General features: G+C 41.8%; 1 protein-coding gene across 1 annotated transcript in view; it reads right to left on the bottom strand.

The window, feature by feature from the left end:
* Positions 1-1,463: 1,463 nt before the first annotated feature.
* MACROD1 (MACRO domain containing 1) overlaps positions 1,464-20,431 on the bottom strand; it is a 604,497-nt gene continuing 585,529 nt past the window's right edge. Inside the window, exons 9-10 of the mRNA XM_018565541.1 lie at positions 15,081-15,162; positions 1,464-1,570 (exon numbers count right to left, since the gene is read on the bottom strand). Coding sequence (XP_018421043.1) covers positions 1,542-1,570; positions 15,081-15,162 — 111 coding nt within the window. The 3' untranslated portion in view covers positions 1,464-1,541. The remainder of the gene's footprint in view (positions 1,571-15,080; positions 15,163-20,431) is intronic.

Raw genomic sequence — 20,431 nt, 5'->3', positions numbered from 1 at the left:
TCTGCTTTGATAAAAATAAGTTCTTTCTGCAGAAAACAGTAAACCTGTGAGAGAAAACGGGCACAAGATGGGTGATTTTTTTTTTTGCAACCTCCTACCATTGGCATATTGGGAGAGCAGCGTAGTTTGTCCTTTTCTTTTAACCATTTGCTGACGTGTCTGGTGAAGTAGGATTGTTATTTGGAGTCTTGTCTGTCTGATACACATGCAGTGTACCGCTTGAGTTGCTTATGAATGACCAGTATTGTCCAGCTACAACCGCCTATTTCCCTCTCCTATAGCGATCTCTAATGCTGGCCACAGACACTTCAGTGAAGATTCTTTGAATCTTGAGCATGAATAACTTCACAGCATTCAACGGTCACCAACAGCAGATATGATGGGAGTTGGCAGTCCACACTATTGCCAGCTTGCTGGAAGATCTACAAAAAAGTGTTGAACACACAGAGCAATTACAGTGTAAATGTTACTTGCTACTGAGGGAAAATGTTTAGAAAGGATGACCAGTTAGTGTAAAATGGAATGACTGGCATACAAATATTTTAAAGGAGAACTATGAGGTGACTGATTTTCACTCATCCTCATAGTTCGAGCCAACGTGCTGCAACGTGCGGCAATAAAACTGTCACAGGTCGGCTCAATAGATCGGGAAGTGAGCGAACACATACCGTCGCTCGCTCACTTCTCGATCATCTCCCTGCAGAGAGCCGTGACTGTCACTCACGGCTCCCTGTAGGGATTCTCCCCTCCCCGCTCCGATCCTCCAGCGCTGACTGGAGGAACGGACGGGGGAGGGGGCGGGTGCAGCTGGCTCTGCCTCCAGATAGGCAGAGCCAGCTGTCACTCACGCAGCTGGGTGCATCTCGACAGTAATTTCGGGATCCGTCCCGGGTGCAGCGGTCTCAGTATACCGCTGCAGCTCGCGATATACTGAGCTTTGGGTCACGGGAGGAGGCTAGTATATGTCCTCCCGTGACCCTTAGGAGAACTATGGGGAAAAACACTTACCCCATAGTTCTCCTTTAATTATATTCTATCAGCAGAGATCATTGTGATAAAGATTATTTGTTCAATAATCTTCCTAAAAATTGAACCATCTGTGGCCAGCTTGACTCGTCTACACTCTGTTCCAAGTCTTTCCTATTTGTGAATAATGTGTTCTGCTTTTCAGTGTTTTCACTATGAATTATTAGGGTAGACTTGTTCCTCCAATGAGGCTGGTAGGTGTTCTGCTCCCTATGCCTCTTTGATGGCTGTCTTTTATGCTGACAGTTTTCTGGCTGTAGTGTTTCTCAAAGTGATAGGTCATTGGCTGTCTCAGATTAATGGAAAAACAAATCAATAAGTGGTTTTAAGCTCAGCTCTTAATTAAATGATTAGGGTGGTTCTCTTCTCTTTCATTATTTCTAGTGCCTACTGTTTGGGGTAAATAATCACACTATTAAGGCTTGTGTATCATTGACTTTACTGATATCACAGTGAGTGTGAAAGAGACGAAAGACAAGAATCAGGTCTGGTTGGATCGGTCTTCACACACAGGGCTACAGCTTACAGGACTCGACTTCTTGATCTGCAATGGGAAAAATAATAACTGTTAAAAGAGCAAATATGAACATAGATGAGATCAATCACACTTCCTTAAGAATCTGTCAGGGCAGAAATATGTTATATCTGCTATCGTTGACTGGTTTTTGTCATCCTTATCCTTGCTTCAGTACTTGGTGGGTCACTGACCTGGAACAAGTATGTGCGTGTCAAGTGCTCTCATACCTGATATATACAGGCTTGTTGGAGGTCAGTGACTAACCAGTATTTAAAGATGGGATCAGGATGACAGGTACTTCAACAGCAATAAAAAAAATAAATGTAACTATGACAGTTCTTATCATGACAGGTTGATTTAAAAACAAAATATCCAATTATATAGAGGCATTGCTGTAGGGGAAACTTGGTATCACGACATGTCCATGTGAATGTTATGGTGCTCCCTTTATTACAGCAGGATCAGTTCTATTCTTGCTTCCAAGAAGAATGTGCAGGTGGTTGATGAACCCCATTGAGTACTACATGGAGATGAATGGACCAGAGGTCTGAGTCTGGTTTCAAGTCAAAAACTGTGAACACAGAGGACACATATGATATCATCCATGAACATATTAATAAAATAAACCTTTTTTAGGATTATTTGTAGGGGCTGCCATTGCTGACTCCCTTCTGAAAATGGCAATTGCTTGGCAGTTATGCTGCCCCTCTGGCTTCAGTACTTCCCGATCCAGAAATGCATGTGAGGAAAGTCAGAGCAAAGCCAAAAGTCTTTATGTGCATATTTTCTCTAGGTTAGTAACAAAGTATTTAAGTGTATCTGTAACCAAACCCCTTTTTTTCTTAGATTTGTATTGGGCAGGGAAACGCCGAAACCCCTTTCAGGCTTTTAAAAAAAAAAATGTATTTCTACTTTTGCATTAAAATTTGAGAAACCTCCCAAGTATATGTTTGTCATGTGTTCCCATCCACACAGCATACCAAAAAAAAATATAATTTTAAAACATTTCTCGCCTTTCTATCTGTTTGTGTGGAGCGGGAATATACATAGGACACTACAGGCAGCTTCTAGTGCGTAGAATAGATTGCAATGTGCCAGGGCAACTTGGAGGTCTCTAACCCTAGACAGTCCCACAAATCTGGTTTGCAAGCGATAATGGTAAGCAATTATTCCCCCAGTCCCCTCAAACAGTGAGAACTAAGCAGGATTTTCAGTCCTGAAGTTTCCAGAAAACAGCATATAAAATAGGTAAGCTGCAATTTTTTTTTTTAAGTTATGCAATGTGATTGGGAACATGTAACAAATATAAAGTAGCTGTTATCCCAATTTGACTGCAAAAGTGGAAATATGCTTTAAAGAAGACCTTAGACCGATGCAGCATAGGAGGAGCGAGGTTGGAAGGACCGGTCTAAGAACAAGCCAGCTCCATGGATCGGGTGGGTATAACTGTTATTTTCCTCCCTAGACCAAAAGGAACAGTTAACCCTTGCAATGCAGGGGTAGCCCCACTGCAAGGGTTAATAAAACATTTGCGTGGAGTTATTCTTCTAAGTATCTACTGGGCTTTAAATTAATAGAGTAATGAAGTACAGAGAATTCTACCTCATTCTTTTCCCAGCCCTGCCCCTCCGATCATTTTAGTGATTGGTTTTGTGTTAAGGAATAGGGAGGTTAGGGGAAAAGAAAAAAAAAAATGATTAAAAATAAATAAATAAATAATAATGGATGCCTGACAGATGTTTTGGCTAAAAATACACTTTTAAGGAAAAAGGTGAGTTTTTGTCAAGCAACAAGTATTTTCAGTACAGGAAGCAGCAATAGAAGCCTCCCCATTTCTCTCAGAAAAGGTTTCCCTTACAGAAAAATTGCCTATATCCTTTTATCTTCTGGATTTCTACTTGTAAGTGCCTTCCACTTAAAAGACGGAGAGGGTCTAATGTCAGGCAGTACCATGATGGTACATAATGCTGTCCCTTCTGTGTCACTCTAAGGCCCCATCAAGTCATCAAATGATGCCGTGGCAGACATTAGGCTCCATGTACTCCATTCTATTCTCAGCTGAACTATAATTAGGGTCCAAATAAAAGATTTGTATCAATAAAGTATAAGCTATGTGCATGCAAAATGCAAAATTGTGCTATAGGCAAGTTACAAAATATATACTGCTTAGCAATACATGTGTCATGTGAAGAACACATCTATAGTCTTTTATTTTATACCAGTCGTAATATTCATTTTCTAACCCATTTGGCTTACTAGAGGGTTGGAACAAGAAAACATAATAAGGTATATCCTGTGTTTTAGAAATTCTCCATTTAATCATGGCATTGAAAACAGACCTTTAAAACTGTCAGAAAGAAAAGCTGGAGCAGAAAAACAGAGCAGCAAGAGGCATCAGGCTCAGCATGTGAGGCGCATGGTGATAATTACCATCATGAGAGTGGTTGCTGTTAGACAGATCAGAAAAATTAGAAGACAAAACTAGGATAGCAAGGCAAGCCAGGAACGCCTCATATAAGCTACATGCATGTTAGAATATTGTCTATGCAGTTATAGCTCTCGCACTGGGGTCAGAAAGTGTCTACAGTGATCATATCCCTAGTTTTGACACCTCAGACAACACTGATGCACAAAGTTCTTTCCAATCATTTCAGAAACACAAAGGGCTATAATGTATAGAGCTGAAAGCCTAAAGGTACGCTTTTTTGCCTAAGTGCACAGGGGAATTACAGCAGAATTAACTGGATTCTGACTACCGGAACACATTTGATCATTCATTACAGATTCATTTAAAGGTTTTATAATGGAACGTTATAGTCTTTTTCATTTTTTTAAATATTAATGAATTTGATCAGCTTAAAGTAAACCTGGCATGAGAGAAGCATGGAAACTGCCATTGCTGATTTCTTAAAAATTCCAATTGTCATGCTGACCCTTTTCCTCAATGCTATAAGTCACCGACCTGGAACAATTGTACAGGTAAGGAATTCTGAGTTTTCTGATCTGTATGTTTGCCAGGCGACTAGCATTTACTAAAGGAAGTCAGCAATGGCAGCCCACTTATGTCCAATTTACTTTAGGACCTCGTTCTCACTGCCATTCATAGCCAGACACCACCCAGATCAGCATATTTCTGTGGCAGGTATAAACAGGTGTTTCCAATTAACTGCAGACAAGAAGCCTGTACTAATCAATGATACTGTTTGCATGCAATCACTTAAAAGAGAACTATGGCCTAACCTTTTTTGGCCATAGTTCTCTTCAGGGTCACAGGAGGACATATACTAATGTCCTCCGGTGACCAAAAACTCAGTATATAGCGGGCTATTGCCCCCTATGTGCTGAGAGAGCAAAGCCGTACCGCAGCCGGGACGGATCCCGACAATACTGATTGACAGCTGGCTAGAGGCAGAGCCAGCTGTGCCCACCCCCTCCCCATCCGTTCTTCCAGTCAGTGCTAAAGGATTGGAGAGGGGAGGGAAATCCCTGCGGGGAGCGGTGGCTGACAGTGACTGCTCTATGCAGATAGAGGATCGGGAAGTCAGCGATCGGCGGTATGTGTTCACCGATCAATAGAGCTGACCTGTGATAGATTCAGTGTCACAGGTCAGCTTGAATTATGGGGATGAGTGTATTTCACTCACCCCATAATTCTCCTTTAAGTAGCGATTTAATCTGACTGGGATAGATGAGTGGCCCAGTACGCAGACTGTTTGTGTCCATCTGTCCTGAGCTCCACGTTTTATTACATTTGGAAAGCTGTGGAACCTCTCAGCCTGTCATTTATTTGTACAGGTTGAGCAGCTGCAACTAATCGGAAACACTGATCTGGTTGGTGTACGGCTATGAACAACCATGTTAATGAGGCCTAAAGCTCTACTGTAATTTCATTGACATAATTTAATTACATAAAACAGTAAGTGCTCAATGTCTTAGCATTGGTTTGTTTTATGTAGCACCCCGACCCAGAAGAAAGTCTGTGGCTGGCACCAGGCTGCAAGTAAGGACCACTGCACTCTGAATGAAAGCAGTTGCCTCTCTGCAGTGGTCCAAAATGTACCCTGCCTTATTCACAACTGAAGCTCTGCAATCAGCAATGCTCACTCTCACTGCTCCTGAGAGGGAAGACTAATGATTTCAGTGGATCGCTGCAGAGGGAAAGAGGCTTCCACACAGCACAAAGGTCTTTATCCGCAGTCTTTTGCCTTTTCTTCTCATGTTGAGGGAAACTAAACCAATGGTAAGACAATGTGAAATAACCTACTGTGTTGATGCACCCTGAATTTATTTAGATCATGTTATTAAACTACAATTAGACTTTAATGAAAATAACCTTATCCATGTGCTCAATTGTGCATAAAACTTTATTTGTTTTTGTTGTTTGTCAACAATTAAAAATGGCTTTTTCATTTTACGGAAGGTAATTCTGAACAAATAGGCTGATTTTACCACATACACATACTTTATTGATTCTTAAGTGGATTTTGTCTATCAATGTAAATACACAAAAATGATCACACAAGCTATCACTCCTTAAAAATAGAATTGCCTTCTATCTGGTGATAATTGTGAGTTTTTAAGGGGTCTATAGAGGAAAAAGGTTAAATTAGAGTCAGTTTTAAATGTTACCTTTCTGCGGAATGTTAAACATTCAGGGAGTGCAAAACTGTAAATAAGAAACCTAAACAAAACAATTTGAGGCTAGTTTTACACATGCGTTGTGGTAATGGATGATCCGCAGGGCATTGGGATGCAATGTCATTAATTAACGCATGTGTAATTTGGAAAAAAAACAATGGAGAGGGGATAAAACAAAGGAAGAAAAGCAATTTCTTTTCTCATATGAATGGCTTTATTTTCACCTTCAATCCTGTACATACTAGCCCTATGAATGGCTTTGAAAGTAAACAACCATTTATACTAGCGATCCCTTGAGGAGGAGTAGCTGGGGTAGAGGTGGCCAGATTAGAGAAGGCTATGGAAGAGGTGGACAGTTCGGAGCAGGCTGTGGAAGAGTTGGCCAGATCAAAGCAGGCTGAGGAAGAGGTGGCCAGATGAGAGCAGGCTGGGAGAAGAGTTGACCGAATCAGAACAGGCTGGAGGAGAGTTGACCAGATCACAGCAGGTTGGGGGAGAGCTGACCAGATTAGAACAGGCTGGAGGAGAGGTGGCCAGATTTGAGCAGGATAGGGAAGAGGTGGCCAGATCGTACCCGACTAGGGAGCGGTGGCCAGATCAGAGCAGGCAGGGGAAGAGGTGGATGGATCAGAGCAGGCTGGGGGAGAGGTGGCTGGATCGGAGCAGGCTGGGGGAGAGATGACTGGATCAGAGCAGACTAGAGCTAGGTGGCCAGATCAGAGCAGGCAGGGGAAGAGGTGGCTGTATAGAAGCAGGCTGGGGGAGAGTCGACCAGATTAGAGCAGGCTGATTGAGAGGTGGTCAGATCAGAGCAGGGTGCGGAAGAGGTGGCCAGATCAGACCAAACTGGGGGAGAGGTGGCCAGATCAAAGCAAGCTGGGGAAGAGGTGGACGGATCAGAGCAGGCTGGGGGAGAGGTGGCCAGATCAGAGCAGGCTGGGGGAGAGGTGGCCAGATCAGACCAGACTGGGGAAGAAGTGGCAAGAACAGACCACACTGGAGGACAGGTAGCCAGACCAAAGCAGGTTGGGGAAGAGGTAGACGGATCAGAGCAGGCTGGGGAAGAGGTGGCCAGATCAGACCAGTCTAGGGAGAGCTGCCCAGATGAGAGCAGGCTGGGGGAGAGTTGACCAGATGAGAGCAGGCTGGGGGAGAGGTGGCCAGATGAGAGCAGGCTGGGGGAGAGGTGGCCAGATCAGAGCAGGCTGGGGGAGAGTTGACCAGATCAGAGCAGGCTGGGGAGGTGGCCAGATCAGACCAGTCTAGGGAGAGGTGCCCAGATGAGAGCAGGCTGAGGGGAGAATTGACCAGATCAGAGCAGGCTGGGAAGGTGGCCAGATCAGACCAGTCTAGGGAGAGGTGCCCAGATGAGAGCAGGCTGGGGGAGAGTTGACCAGATCAGAGCAGGCTGGGGGAGAGGTGGCCAGATGAGAGCAGGCTGGGGGAGAGTTGACCAGATCAGAGCAGGCTGGGGAAGAGGCCAGATTAGAGCAGGATAGGGAAGAGGTAGCCAGATTGTACCCGACTGGGGGGGTGGCCAGAGCAGGCAGGGGAAGAGGTGGACGGATCAGAGCAGGCTGGGGGAAGGAGAGGTGACTGGACCAGAGTAGACTGGAGAGAGGTGGCCAGATCAGAGCAGGCAGGGGAAGAGGTGGCTGGATGGAAGTAGGCAGGGGGGAAGGTGACTGAATCAGAGCAAACTGGGGGAGAGGTGACCAGATCGGAGCAGGTTGGGGAAAGGTGGCTGGGATTAGAGTAGTGTTGGGACACTGAAACCAGTATTCTTTCTATGTAGATAAATGATTTTATTTCAGAAATTGTTGACAGCTACACTTTGTATGCTGGGAGTGCAGACGTCAGGAGTATGCCACATAAGGCAGAGCATAAAGAGTACAGAAATCAGGATTATGTAAAATACTTTGTACAGTACATTCTCTTGAATGCCATACTCTGTTCACTGTGCTAAGGGGTGTACACACCCCTTACTGTTGCATGCTACATGCTTATAACTGCTGCACTCTGTAGATTATTTACTCTTGCACTCTGCAATCAATATGCTAATAGTAATTGTTTATTCATGACCTAAGTGTTCATTGTCCTGAAAGTCAGAAATCGCTGGTTAATAAGTAGTCCCTGACTATTTTAATTAAGTTATTCATTTAATTAGGCTCAGGCAAAGTGTTAAATCTCTGTCTATATTGTGCAGAAAATTATATGTAATGGAAGAGTTACAGTTTAAAAAAATGTATTGTGCTGAGGTTTATATGTGCCTGTGAGACTCTGGTTTCTGGCAATGTAATTTATGAGACACTGTCAGGTAGGCTGTACAGGGCCCACATGATTTCCAAGGGCAGAAATCTGAATCCTTTGTTTTATATTGCATATCTTCTCTTTTTCTATATATTAGAATATAGCGTATGTTCTATATTCACATTTTATACACAGAGCTTTTTAGAATGAGTGCCACTGCATTTTAAAAGAGGAACACTTCATATTGTTGTACAAACAACACACATAATATGGCGCAATATTACATGGAATTAAATCAACTGTCAAAACAAGATTATATAGCATTAGTCAGAGTTCTGAGCTTCAAAGTCCTAAATGACAGACAACCTGGGGAGGAACACTAGCAGTCAGAAAGTGCATCTTTACGGTCAAATTTTCATCACTGAGTGTTGCTGTGTAAAGTAAACGATAAAGAGCCAAACATACAAAGTAATTAATATGTATATAGAAATTACCACAACATTTCATTGTACTAATCTATAGTATTAAAAGGCATAATCATAATACAAATTCATGTACATATAAGGTACAACTTGCAAACACCATTAGCTGGCAGGCACTTAGCACACACTATCAGGTTAGCAGTCCCTGACTTGCACACAAAGGTCTTACCCTGTCGACTGATGAAGGCTTCTGTTTTATGCTGGAAAAGCACAGAGAGTTGTAACCTGAGCAAATCGATTAACCTGTCTCATATTCACATTATTCCTTTCTAGATACTAGCAGATCTTCCCAAAACCTGCCACGTGGATCACTTGGTAACAGAGCCATGTCAGAGTCAAACATGTAACAATAATAACAAAAATGGGTATTTCTGCATGATATTCTTCTGACTCTTTCCCTTGGGATCCTTTTATTATGTCTGATACGGTTTCTGTAATCTGGAATGCTTGTACAATTTTCCAGATAAAAGATAATTTGGTCTAAATTCCTTTAAACCTGGTCCCCATGGCCGGAATATAACCGATATTTGTACCTGGACCACTGCCTACTCTCACTTTGAGAAGTGGTGCAGTTTGTCGGGCTGCGGATTCAGGTCCTCCTCCAGGCGTCTTGTTTTTTTTCTCCTCTATTCCTTTTTTTTTTTTTGTGTGAGCCAAGCATGACCTTCCTCGTGCACTTATATTGCATGGATATTAGATATGGGTAAGATCTTTTAGGGGTAGCCGTATCCCCCTTGGACTGGGCCTGGACCATTCCCTTGAGACTGTTTGGTGCACAGGGATGGCCTAGGCCGGGGAAGCTCTCGGGGCACATCTCCCTTTGTCTCCTATGTGTTGAGGCCAATATTCTGTTTGTTTTGTTCTTGCATTTTACTTGTTTTATTGAATATGTCCCTGACATCTCTTGTTTTCTTTGCTAGTATTTTGCCTGCACTTTTTTCTACCCTTGTATTATCACATTATCTTGTATCTCTGTTTCATAATTTCTTGGAAAATAAAACTTTTGTAAAAGAAAAGATAATTTGCAGCACAATGTCTAATGTGTCATTACATGTAAAAGCTTACCGTCACTCTGCTCATTCAGGGCAAAGTCACAGATTATTTAAAAGGGACCCTGTTATGTACTACATTTTTAACCAAGCCCATACCTGTAAAGAAGAGGCTGAATGCTTACCTCTCCTGCTGCAGCCCTGCTAAACACTACTCTGGTCGCTACACGTGGTCCTCCAAAGTCTGCTGGGAAATCAACGCCTCCAGGTGTGTTATCTCCTTGGTTCACCCGCAGATCTCACTAGTTACTCCCGCTTACCTCCATATCACTGCCTGTAATGACATGGAAAGTCAGCAGGAAGAACAATTTAGTACTGCAGGGGCCCCAAGAGATCGAAACCCCTAGAAGTATCAGTTACCCAGCACTCTTCAGGGGTACCATTTATCAGCAGTGAAGTGGCATTCAACAGCGCAGGAGGCATCTTTTGAACTAGGGGGAGAAAGGAAATGGAAATGCAACCAGTATCGACATGAAGGTCAGCAGGAGGAACCAGTGGGAGCTGCGGGGAATGCTGGAGATCAACATTTTCTGAAGTGTCAGTTTACCAGAAGACTTTGGGGGGAACATTTCTCAGCAACGAAACAGCAATCAGAAGGAAACGCAAATATGTAAGCTTTAGTTTTACAGAAAGAGCTTGCCTGAGTTAAGGGTTGCTTTAACGTGGCAGTGCTCTGCATATGACCAATCATTTTAAAAGTTATTTTTAAGCAATATGATGAGCAAAGTTGAGTGCAGTTTTGGAAGCCATTAACAGGTGTCCTACTGTTCAGTACAGCATTTCTAGTTTAGAAATATTTTGTTCTTTAAGCCCCCTGACCATAACCTGACCATATAGACCATAATCTATTCCTGATGCTTTGTAAGCTCTACACCCATTTCTACATCTTGCACTGATAAGGGCTTTTAAGCCTCAAACAGTTGTGTGCAAGGAGGAATACATGGCTTTGTACATTAAAGCGATATTAAACCCTCCTTTTTAAAAAAACAAACATTTGCTATAGGGATGCCCACCTTTGCCTGAGGCTGTTGTGGTTTTTCTTTAAAATCTTTTCATTCCTCATACTCAAGTGGGTCTCTGCAGCGTTTGCCCCCCCCCCGCCCCCTGTACGGGTGCCACCATCGTTCTAATGGAGGCTCCCCTGCGTGCTCGTGCTTGCAGTGGTTGTGTGCATCCATAGACACACACAGCCCTGTGGCAGGCCACTCCCCTTCTGTCTTTGATTGATGGCAGAAGGAGTCTATGGCTCCTCTGCCATCAGTATCCTCCCCCTGCAACCAGGAAGTACAGGGAACGGAGGATCACTTCGGGACCGGCGGCAGGGACGAGCGTAAGTGTGTGGGGGACGGGGACTGGGACTGGGGGAGAAAAAGGTTCTGGGTGGTTTTTTTCCGGAATGCAAAGAATGCAATAAGGTAAAAAAACGCCCAGATCTTAATACTACTTTAAGGTTGTATTTGTACCTTTAAACCAGAAATAGCTCAGGATCTACAACTAGCCTTTGGAGCGTGTTCTAATGGCTTTGCCCTTTAGGCCTAAAATATAGCCATTAAATACAGTACAATATATTGCATCTGCATTCATTTTACACAAGTACAGAAAAATATGTGTTAATCTTGCCTGAAATTTTAAATTTCTGTCAGTAACTCTTAAAAAAACAAATACATTTTACTTTTTTTTATTATGTTATTTCATATACAGAATTGCAAACATTTCCTCTGCTTGTCATCTGGTATATTAGGAAATGTGATTTGCATCCCTGTATAAAACAGTTGCAATAACTAGCCTTGTCCTACTGTAGAGTGTCTATTTTTCAAGTCAAGTCAGACCTGAATCATAGGTTTGCACTGAGAAAAAAAAAGAAGTAGCAATGTACAATTATTGAGTGCTTCTACTAAACAGGAAGCAGAGTCTGCATATGTAATGAGCAAATATGGATGCCTCCATGTATATAAAGTGTATATTTACCACTATACAGTGAAGCAAGGTCTCAAATAATCAACATTCTTTGGTAAACCTATTTGCATTAAACTGATTTAAAAAAAAACACCTCTAAACACACTATAGTTTCCCTTTCACATAATCATTAAAAGGAAAGTATAACACAGACGATTATGGTGAGGAGAGGCTAAAGAAATGAAAAAGCCCTACACTGAACCAGTGCAAAGCACTCTATAAAATTAGGCTGTATCTGCGCTGCACACCAGCAGTTCTGAATGTACAGTTAGCTAATGGAGCAAAAAGGAATGATTTGCATAGCTCTGCTTCACTCTCCTGAAATGACGAATAATCCCCTAATTTATGGGATATGTGATGGATTGGGACATGCAAACTTCAATTCTAAGAAGGCTCTAATGGTTCTAAACAAAGTCACTAACAATTAACAATGCACAATAACTTTTAGCAACCAATCAAATATCAGCTTTAATCAAAGCAGTGCAGTAGACCTGTAAAAGCTGATTTGTGATTGGCTGGTATGTAAAGCTTCACATCGCTACTGTTTGTATGTTATTAACAATATGCCGTACATTACTTTTTTTAGTGGCATCCTGGCTTTCAGTATATTCTGGATGCCAGGATTCTGCATAAAAGATCCCATACCTGTAACTGGTCCCTTCAGTTCATATCATGAAAGCATTTGTAAAATACTTACCTGAATTTGGTTTAGAATTGCGTTGAAATTATATCCCATCACTGAGCCTGCTTTTTCAATATATCCATAGTAAAGGTATTAATATACTTCCTTCTACAAGATCAATTAATAACCCTCTCATCATTTCAGTATCCTTTTGGTATGGAATCTAAAGCTGCAATTTCCCACAAGTCTATGTAAAGTAGTCCACAGCAGGCTAAACTGCACAGGCAAATTTAAATTTTCACAAGAGAGGCTGGTCCTCCCAGGCAGCAGTTTGGTTGATATGCTTTCTTATTTATTATTAACATGAAAACTGTACTTTTCCTTTGTGTGAATGACAGTTTGAATGCAGTGCAGGCTTTTCAAGTCTTAAAACGAGTTGTCTTTAAAATACAATGATATTTATTTCTTAAGGATTTTTGCCTCCTTTTATTAGAGTTATTCAGATACCATCATCTTTCCAGTTTGAAAAAATAAATAAAAGAACCATTCATAGGTTTCACTGCTATAAATAAAATGAATTTAGAAGTACAGGTCACAAAAAAGTTAGCAGACTCTTGCATTTATAAACAGGCAGCACTCAAATGAGAATTGTAGTGAAGTAGTACAGATGGAGTGGGAGTCTTTGCAGCAACAAGTCCCAGAAATCCCCACAAATCACTGTGTAGCCCCACAGCACCCCAAGTCCTTTGATCTGCCAACATCTGTAAGCATAGATAGCAGCTGTCCCTCCTCTTGCCTGTGAATTATGTTTTTTCCATCACAGTGGAGAGTTCATTATTCTTTTATGGAGTGATTATCGAAACCAATCGTGGGCATCCAGCGTCCCTCCAGCTGCTACAGAGCTTTAAGCTGGAGCACGCACTGACGACCAGGAGCTAACAGGGCATACTAGGATATGTATGTCCTCAAATGAGAAGGGGTGAATGTTGCCCATGGCTAAATAAACAATTAACTACACTCCATATCTGTGTTTTATTACAAAAAGTCATCATTATTCATTTGCTGAATTCGTTTTTATGCATGTCCTCGCTAACAATCCTTTGATCATGCTTTGTATGAAAGTAGATCTAGACCCTAACTGGGTGACATTTATTTTGCTAAAGCGTTTTCAAATCATATTCAATAGCCATGTTTTTTTCATTAAGAAATAGCGCTTTCACTTTGTTTTAATTCCTTTTTTGCATCTGATTTCGTGCTGATCTCCTCCACCCTATTCCTATCTATGTGCATTCACTCCAGAAACAGCGGCTGACTTCCTGATAATGACAATTACTGGAATATTCCCTTACAATGAGTGTCAGAATGGCTGCTTATAGTCACCAGCTGTAGGCATGTTACAGGATGACAACACAGTAGGGCAAATAAGATACTAGGATAGAGTGTTCTCATCCCATAACAGGAACTGCCAGAACAAGGACCTCCATGGCAGGGTTACTGGGTATTATTTTACGTATAGCCATAGGTTCACATGATGCTGTAACAAGCAGAAATGATAATGGTCATTCTATTATTACATCAACTTGTGCAGAAAATATGGATTAGGCAGGGATCAGCCCTTTAACCAGGGAAAGTTGTGTCAACTTCTGCCTCTATTAAAGAATTAACGTTTGGGACCCTATGGGTACTGTTCACCTTAAAGTTCAACCTTGGACAAAATGTTCTTTTTAGTTTTGGATAGATTTAGGAAGGGTAAATTCACTTGCCTAGTTTTTATTGCTGTCTGTAATCTCATTGGGGAGATTTCACCTCACCTTCTGTCCCTGTGAGAGCAGGACAAGAAATGACAGGAGCGGTTGTCACAAAGACAGCACTAATAACCTTACAGAGTTCACTGCAGAGATTTCACATTATGTCTCAACAAGATGTAAGGGAAAATCTCCCCAATGGTAAACTAGATTGAAAATAAAAGCATAATAGAGGTTTATGTTCCTAATCCCCTCTGCAAAACTAAAAAAAGGAACTTGTGACTGGAGTTGAGTATTTAAGAAAGAGAAGTCCGTTGCTCTGTTATTATTTAAGGGACTAGTCATTTACGGTTGCATCTTCTCCATTTTATTATCACATACTAACAATTTTTAGCCACAATTATACCGTTATACGTTTACTGCTACTAAAGAAAACTTGTGAAGGCATAGGAACTGAAGCAAGGACTATCCCGTGTTGAGCTGAACATTTAGTAACACTATATGGTGTGCTAGGATACTGCTTTGTGGTGTCCTATGCCAATTTAATTTGAACATAAAGACAGTCGAAAGACTGATATTGTGTTTTTGTGTTTATTGGCTGATGAAGGATTGTTATTAAATGATGAAACATGTTAATTGTCATTCATTATTCGGGGTTAGGAATACATTCTTCATCATTATGTCCAGTGAAACCTCCTTCAAACAAGCCTCTTCCAGCTATACTATAAAGACTTATGATACGGTCATTAATCTCTGGTGTATGTTTTATATTAAAAACTCTGAGAACCAACTTACCAAAAGGGAAATATTCAGGAAGTTTCTTGAGATAAATCTCTTCATCTTTCTCCAGGAAAACGCAGATGATAATGCGGTCAAACTAAGAACAAATGTACACAGTGCAATATTAATATTTAATCAACATATATTCACACATTAGCTTGCTTTTACGTATACTTTCGTGGCAGAGAATAGAGATCTGCCATTGCTGATTTGTTTCTGAAGGGGCATGCCCTAAGGTTGCCATCCATATTCTTTATTCCCTACTTGATGAGTCATTAACCTTAAAGCCCATTCCCGCCTTTGTAAGTGATTAGCATTTATTGTGGTATTGTAGTAGTGCAGTGATCTTGTATATGTGTACATGCAGCCTGTTATCACTGTGTGTATGTGGAAAAACCCAGGCTGCAAAGTGGCTGCAAGGCATCAGCAGAATTAAGATGTAAAGATCCTTCCCCTCCCCTCACTCCCAAATACTTGTAGATACAAAACATTTTGCTGCCTACAGTTCATTCAGTGATGGTTTATATCTCCTTAAGAGACCAGCCAGTGTCTAAAAGCTCTACACTAATCTGTCCCTATGCACTTTATCAGCAGCAATTCCTGTGATTTCATTTTCATAACTAAAGCTCATTGTCAATATGGCTGCTGTGAACCCACCCTTTTATATTATTATTATACAGGATTTATATAGCGCCAACAGTTTGCACAGCGCTTTACAAATAAGGAAGACATTACAATTACAATACAATTCAAGACAAGATGGTAAGGAGGACCCTGCCTGTGAGAGCTTACAATCTAAAAATATATATATTTATTTATATTAGGGCTGGTAATGATTAACATTTTCATGTTCGATTAATCTAAATTTGTTTTAATCGATTAATCGATTAATTTCGATTAATTATAATGCACATACAGATCCAACTACATTAGCCTATACAGATACAGCACAGCAATGAAGTAATAAAATGAACTAGGATCACAGTAATCCAGCACTGTTATTAATCTCACGTGCCCCACTCAATATGGCCGCCGCTTGAGTGGGGCAACTCAGAATAATTACGTGCTGGATTAGTGTGATCCTAGTTCATTTTATTACTTCATTGCTGTGCTGTATGTGTATACGCCAATGCCTTGGCTGGTGCTCGTGCAGAAAGTTTCTTGGGCAAACTCACCGGCCCAAGTGGCTCCGTCGGCTAGCGAAGGGGGGAGGAGTCCGGTGACTTCACGGACATTATATATTTATATAAATTATACTGGCTTATTCGAAATCCTATTGGTCCTTTGCAAGCCAACTGACATCAGTTCAAAGGCCAGAAAGTGCATTATCATTAGTTGGCTACTTTCACAGTAAAATCCCCCATTATTTTGGCACATTCATGAACAAGCAGGGTTTGCCTAGAACCCCATGTTAGAGCCAAACCTGAGCCATACATCTATAAAATAATATTATATGTAACAATGACTCCATATGAATGCAGTTATGTAATATGGAGGCATTAACATAAGACAAAGCAATGATCCTTTGGCCATTTCGAGAATAATGAGCTGATTAAGTATAATCCTACCAACACTCATCTATTGGTCTATTTTCCTTACTCCAGAGTTCACTGTAGCATTGTTCTATTCCCTGCTTCTGCCTTTTACTCATCACCTCATGCTGGAAATAATGAAAACAGACCTGCAGAACAATATAAGTGTCCATTTAAAATATTTATAAAGCAATTCTGGACACAGAAAGCAAAACCATTTACAAAAAAAAAACTTGTTATGACAGAACTATGTAGGCTGCCATTGCCCATTGCTTCTTCTGCAAATCCTATGTATCTGGCTGGCATGCTGACTCTATTACAGTAGTACTTTCTCATCTGCATTCTTGTTCTGGGTCAGTGACTAACACAGTAATAAAGTCATAGAGTCAGCATAACAGCCAGGCAACTAGGAGTTCTTAGGAGGGGGTCAACTATGTCAATCCCTATATTTCTCTCATGTAAGGTTTTCCTTAAGGCCCCGTTCACACTTAGCGATTTATCGCGCGGTAATTCCCACGATATCGCGGCAATTTACCGCGCGTTATTGCTCTCCAATGCTTCTCAATGGGGCAAAGGGTCCTGCTGTCGTGGGTCGTGTGTCGCAAACGCGCGATTTGCGAATCGCGCAGTGTGAGTGGGGCCTTAAACTGAATAGTTTGTACATTTTGAGACCACCTTTTATTGTTACTAAATATTTGTGTTAGGGTCAGACTCTAGGGTGTTGACCCTGGTTACACTTGTGGGTCACCTAGGGTGGCAAGAGAGCTGCGGGTAGTGTAGGCTGACTTTGAGCTGGGCTTAGCAGAGTGAAGGATGACTGGACGCAGGGCCAAAGTTAGGGGTGGGCATGTGCTTCGGGCTCCGCATGAGGAGGGGCACCGTCTGCAGAGTGAGCAATCGACCAAGGGCGGACCTACCGCATCAGGGCCTGGGGCTGGGGGAAGGCCCAGTGATATTTGGCCCTGCCCCCCTTCAGTGGAGAAGGAATGGCAATTCAATTTTTTTGGCAGCCGTATGGTACTGCGCTTGCTGGGAACCTCGCGGCAGCCTTCCAGGGAACCACAGTGGGGCCTGTTTACAGCCCCGGTCTGCACATCTGCCCCTGCTGCAATCCTCCACATCTGCCCCTGCTGCGTTCCTCCACATCTGCCCCTGCTGCCATCCTCCACATCTGCCCCTGCTGCAATCCTCCACATCTGCCCCTGCTGCGTTCCTCCACATCTGCCCCTGCTGCCATCCTCCACATCTGCCCCTGCTGCAATCCTCCACATCTGCCCCTGCTGCAATCCTCCGCATATGCCCCTGCTGCAATTCTCTGCATCTGCCCCTGCTGCAATTCTCCACATCTGCCCCTGCTGTGATCCTACACAGCTGCCCTGCTGCAATCCTCTACATCTACCCTTCTGCATCTGCCCTGGGGGGGGACAAGAAAAAATCTTGCACCAGGGCCCTTTGTTCTTAAGGTCCGCCACTTCAACCGACTAATTTGTTTAGCAGAGTAGTAGAGCATACCACAAGTGCCCCGTCAGATAATAATACACAGCACACACTTGCAGGGAGAAGCGGCTCTTTAATGAATAAAGTAGCATTGGAGAATGAGGAGATTTAAAGCCTTGCCTCTGTGGTGGATCAGGAGAGGCACTGCCTTGACAAAAGAAGGAGATGCCAGAAGTGTGGGGTGGGGGCAGGAGTCTTTGCCTCGGGTGACGGAATGTCTAGCTTGCCACTGACTGGACGTCTGGGCAGGGTGCAATGCCATGATGTAGAGTAGGTAGCATGGGATGCCCCAGGAAGTGGAATATAAGGGCCAGCTACTATTCTCCAAAACTCCTGATTTGGAGATAGATTTTGCTGCATGCTGACCCCAGGTTGTGACCCCCTAGGTTCACCCTATTTAGCTAACGTAGATGACAGTCATCAGGAGACAAGGCCAGAGGTCAGGGCAGGCTGCTGACCAGGATCACCAGGAGAAAAGATAAAGGTCGGGACAGGCAACAGACACGGATACTAGAAGACAAGCCAAAGGTCAGGACAGGTAGCAGACAGGGATTACCAGGAAGAGGTCAAAGGTGGGTACACAGAACAGCAACAAGAACAACCAATTTGACAGCTTACAGGGGTTCAGCGACTAGCTAGGAAAAGCATTGCTTGGGCAGCAAGCTGTGAGCTTTGAGTTTAAATAGGGTGAGCAATCAGGTGAAACCCCCGGATTGTTCTCAAGCTGACAGCACTGATTGGCTGAGAATCTGCAAATGAATCAGTAGGTAAGATCGGGTGACGCCTAAAGTTGCCAGACCAGTGCAAGAGCCAGTTAGGAACAGAGCACATATAGTGGAACTACAAGCAACAGATCTGTGACACACAAGTTAGTAGAACTACAAGAAACAGATAAGTTGTAACGCTGGTCTGTGACAGTACTTCCAATTTGTTTACCAGCTATCCTGACACCAGTTTTAACTATTGTTAACTAACCTTCTGTAAGAGGACAAATGGTTTACTCTTGAGTATTATAAATGTATTTTAACTAGCTGTGTTTTTCCCCCTTTATCTTATCAGCAGTGTTTAGCATCAGCTAAACCACTAAACATAATAAAAGCCCTAACATTAACCCTTAACCTAGCTTTTTTTGTGTTTAATTTAATTTATAAATTTTTAGTTTACAACCATTCCATTTCCATATACATATACATTCTTATACCTTCATACATGTATGTATCCATCTTATCTTATTTTATAAGTTATCTTAAGTTATAGCATAAATCTTAATCTTCCATTCATTTCAACCATTTCATTACCTCTCCCAACTCATAAAGAGAGAGGATGGGGGGAATGGGGGGGGGGTATATGTGACCATTTTAAATGCAAGGTCTTCCCTTCTCTTTGAATTCTACTTGTAACAAAAGTAACAATTTCAAACATTTTTTATTTCACCCCCCTTGTATATTTAGTGTCTATTTCCTAAACGTTTTATATAGTTCCATGTGTAACACATTTTATTAAATGTAGTGATCTTCTTATTCATTCTCTAGTGTTTAATGTATGTGGAGGGAAAAAAAATACACCCAACACCTCTTCTCTTTTGATAAAATGGCAAAGGAATCCATATTTACATACATTAAAATCCCACAAATGAAACAAAAACAGTACAAAAACAAGAAAAAAACACAATTGGGGGTGATAGGGTATCCCCCTACCCCTGTCTCTATCCCCTCTTTTTGGAAGGATTCAATTTATTTCCAACACTTTTTAATCACTTCTGTGGGCACTTATGTCCGTCAATGTTTCCTGATTTCCATCTTTAGCTTTCTTCCTTTTCTTTTTTCTTGTAATCCCTTCTTCCCTCTTAATCCTCATGTGGGGCTTTTAATAGATTCAATCATATGTATAGTATATATTTCTATTTGTTTAAAATCTAGTCAAGTTGTCCAGGGTTTATAAAAGCCTTTGTAGTCACAGTTGCTCATATGGACTAATTCCTCCATTAATCGCAGCGTGTCTATATTTTCGAACCATTCTGTTATTGATGGAATGTTCAAGGATTTCCAATATTTTGGGATGAGTGCTTTAGCCGCATTAAGCATAAAGAGTATTAAGGTTTTTTAATATATTTTTATTGAGGATGTTGTAAGATGGAACAAATAAATCCTTGGTTCATAAGGTATAGACTTACCATTTATCTTTCCTCCTCCTGCCCCCCAGTTTTAACTATTGTAAACTAACCTTCTGTAGGAGTGACCACATCTGACAAAAGGTTTACGGTTGAGTATTATAAATGTATTTTAACTAGCTGTGTTTTTTCCCTTTATTTTATCAGCAGTATTGCTTTACGCGGAC

The sequence above is a fragment of the Nanorana parkeri genome, unplaced genomic scaffold (assembly GCF_000935625.1).
Source record: "Nanorana parkeri isolate BGI_ZX_2015 unplaced genomic scaffold, ASM93562v1 scaffold25, whole genome shotgun sequence".
Taxonomy (NCBI): Eukaryota; Metazoa; Chordata; class Amphibia; order Anura; family Dicroglossidae; genus Nanorana; species Nanorana parkeri.
This window is presented reverse-complemented; position numbering and strand designations above follow the sequence as displayed.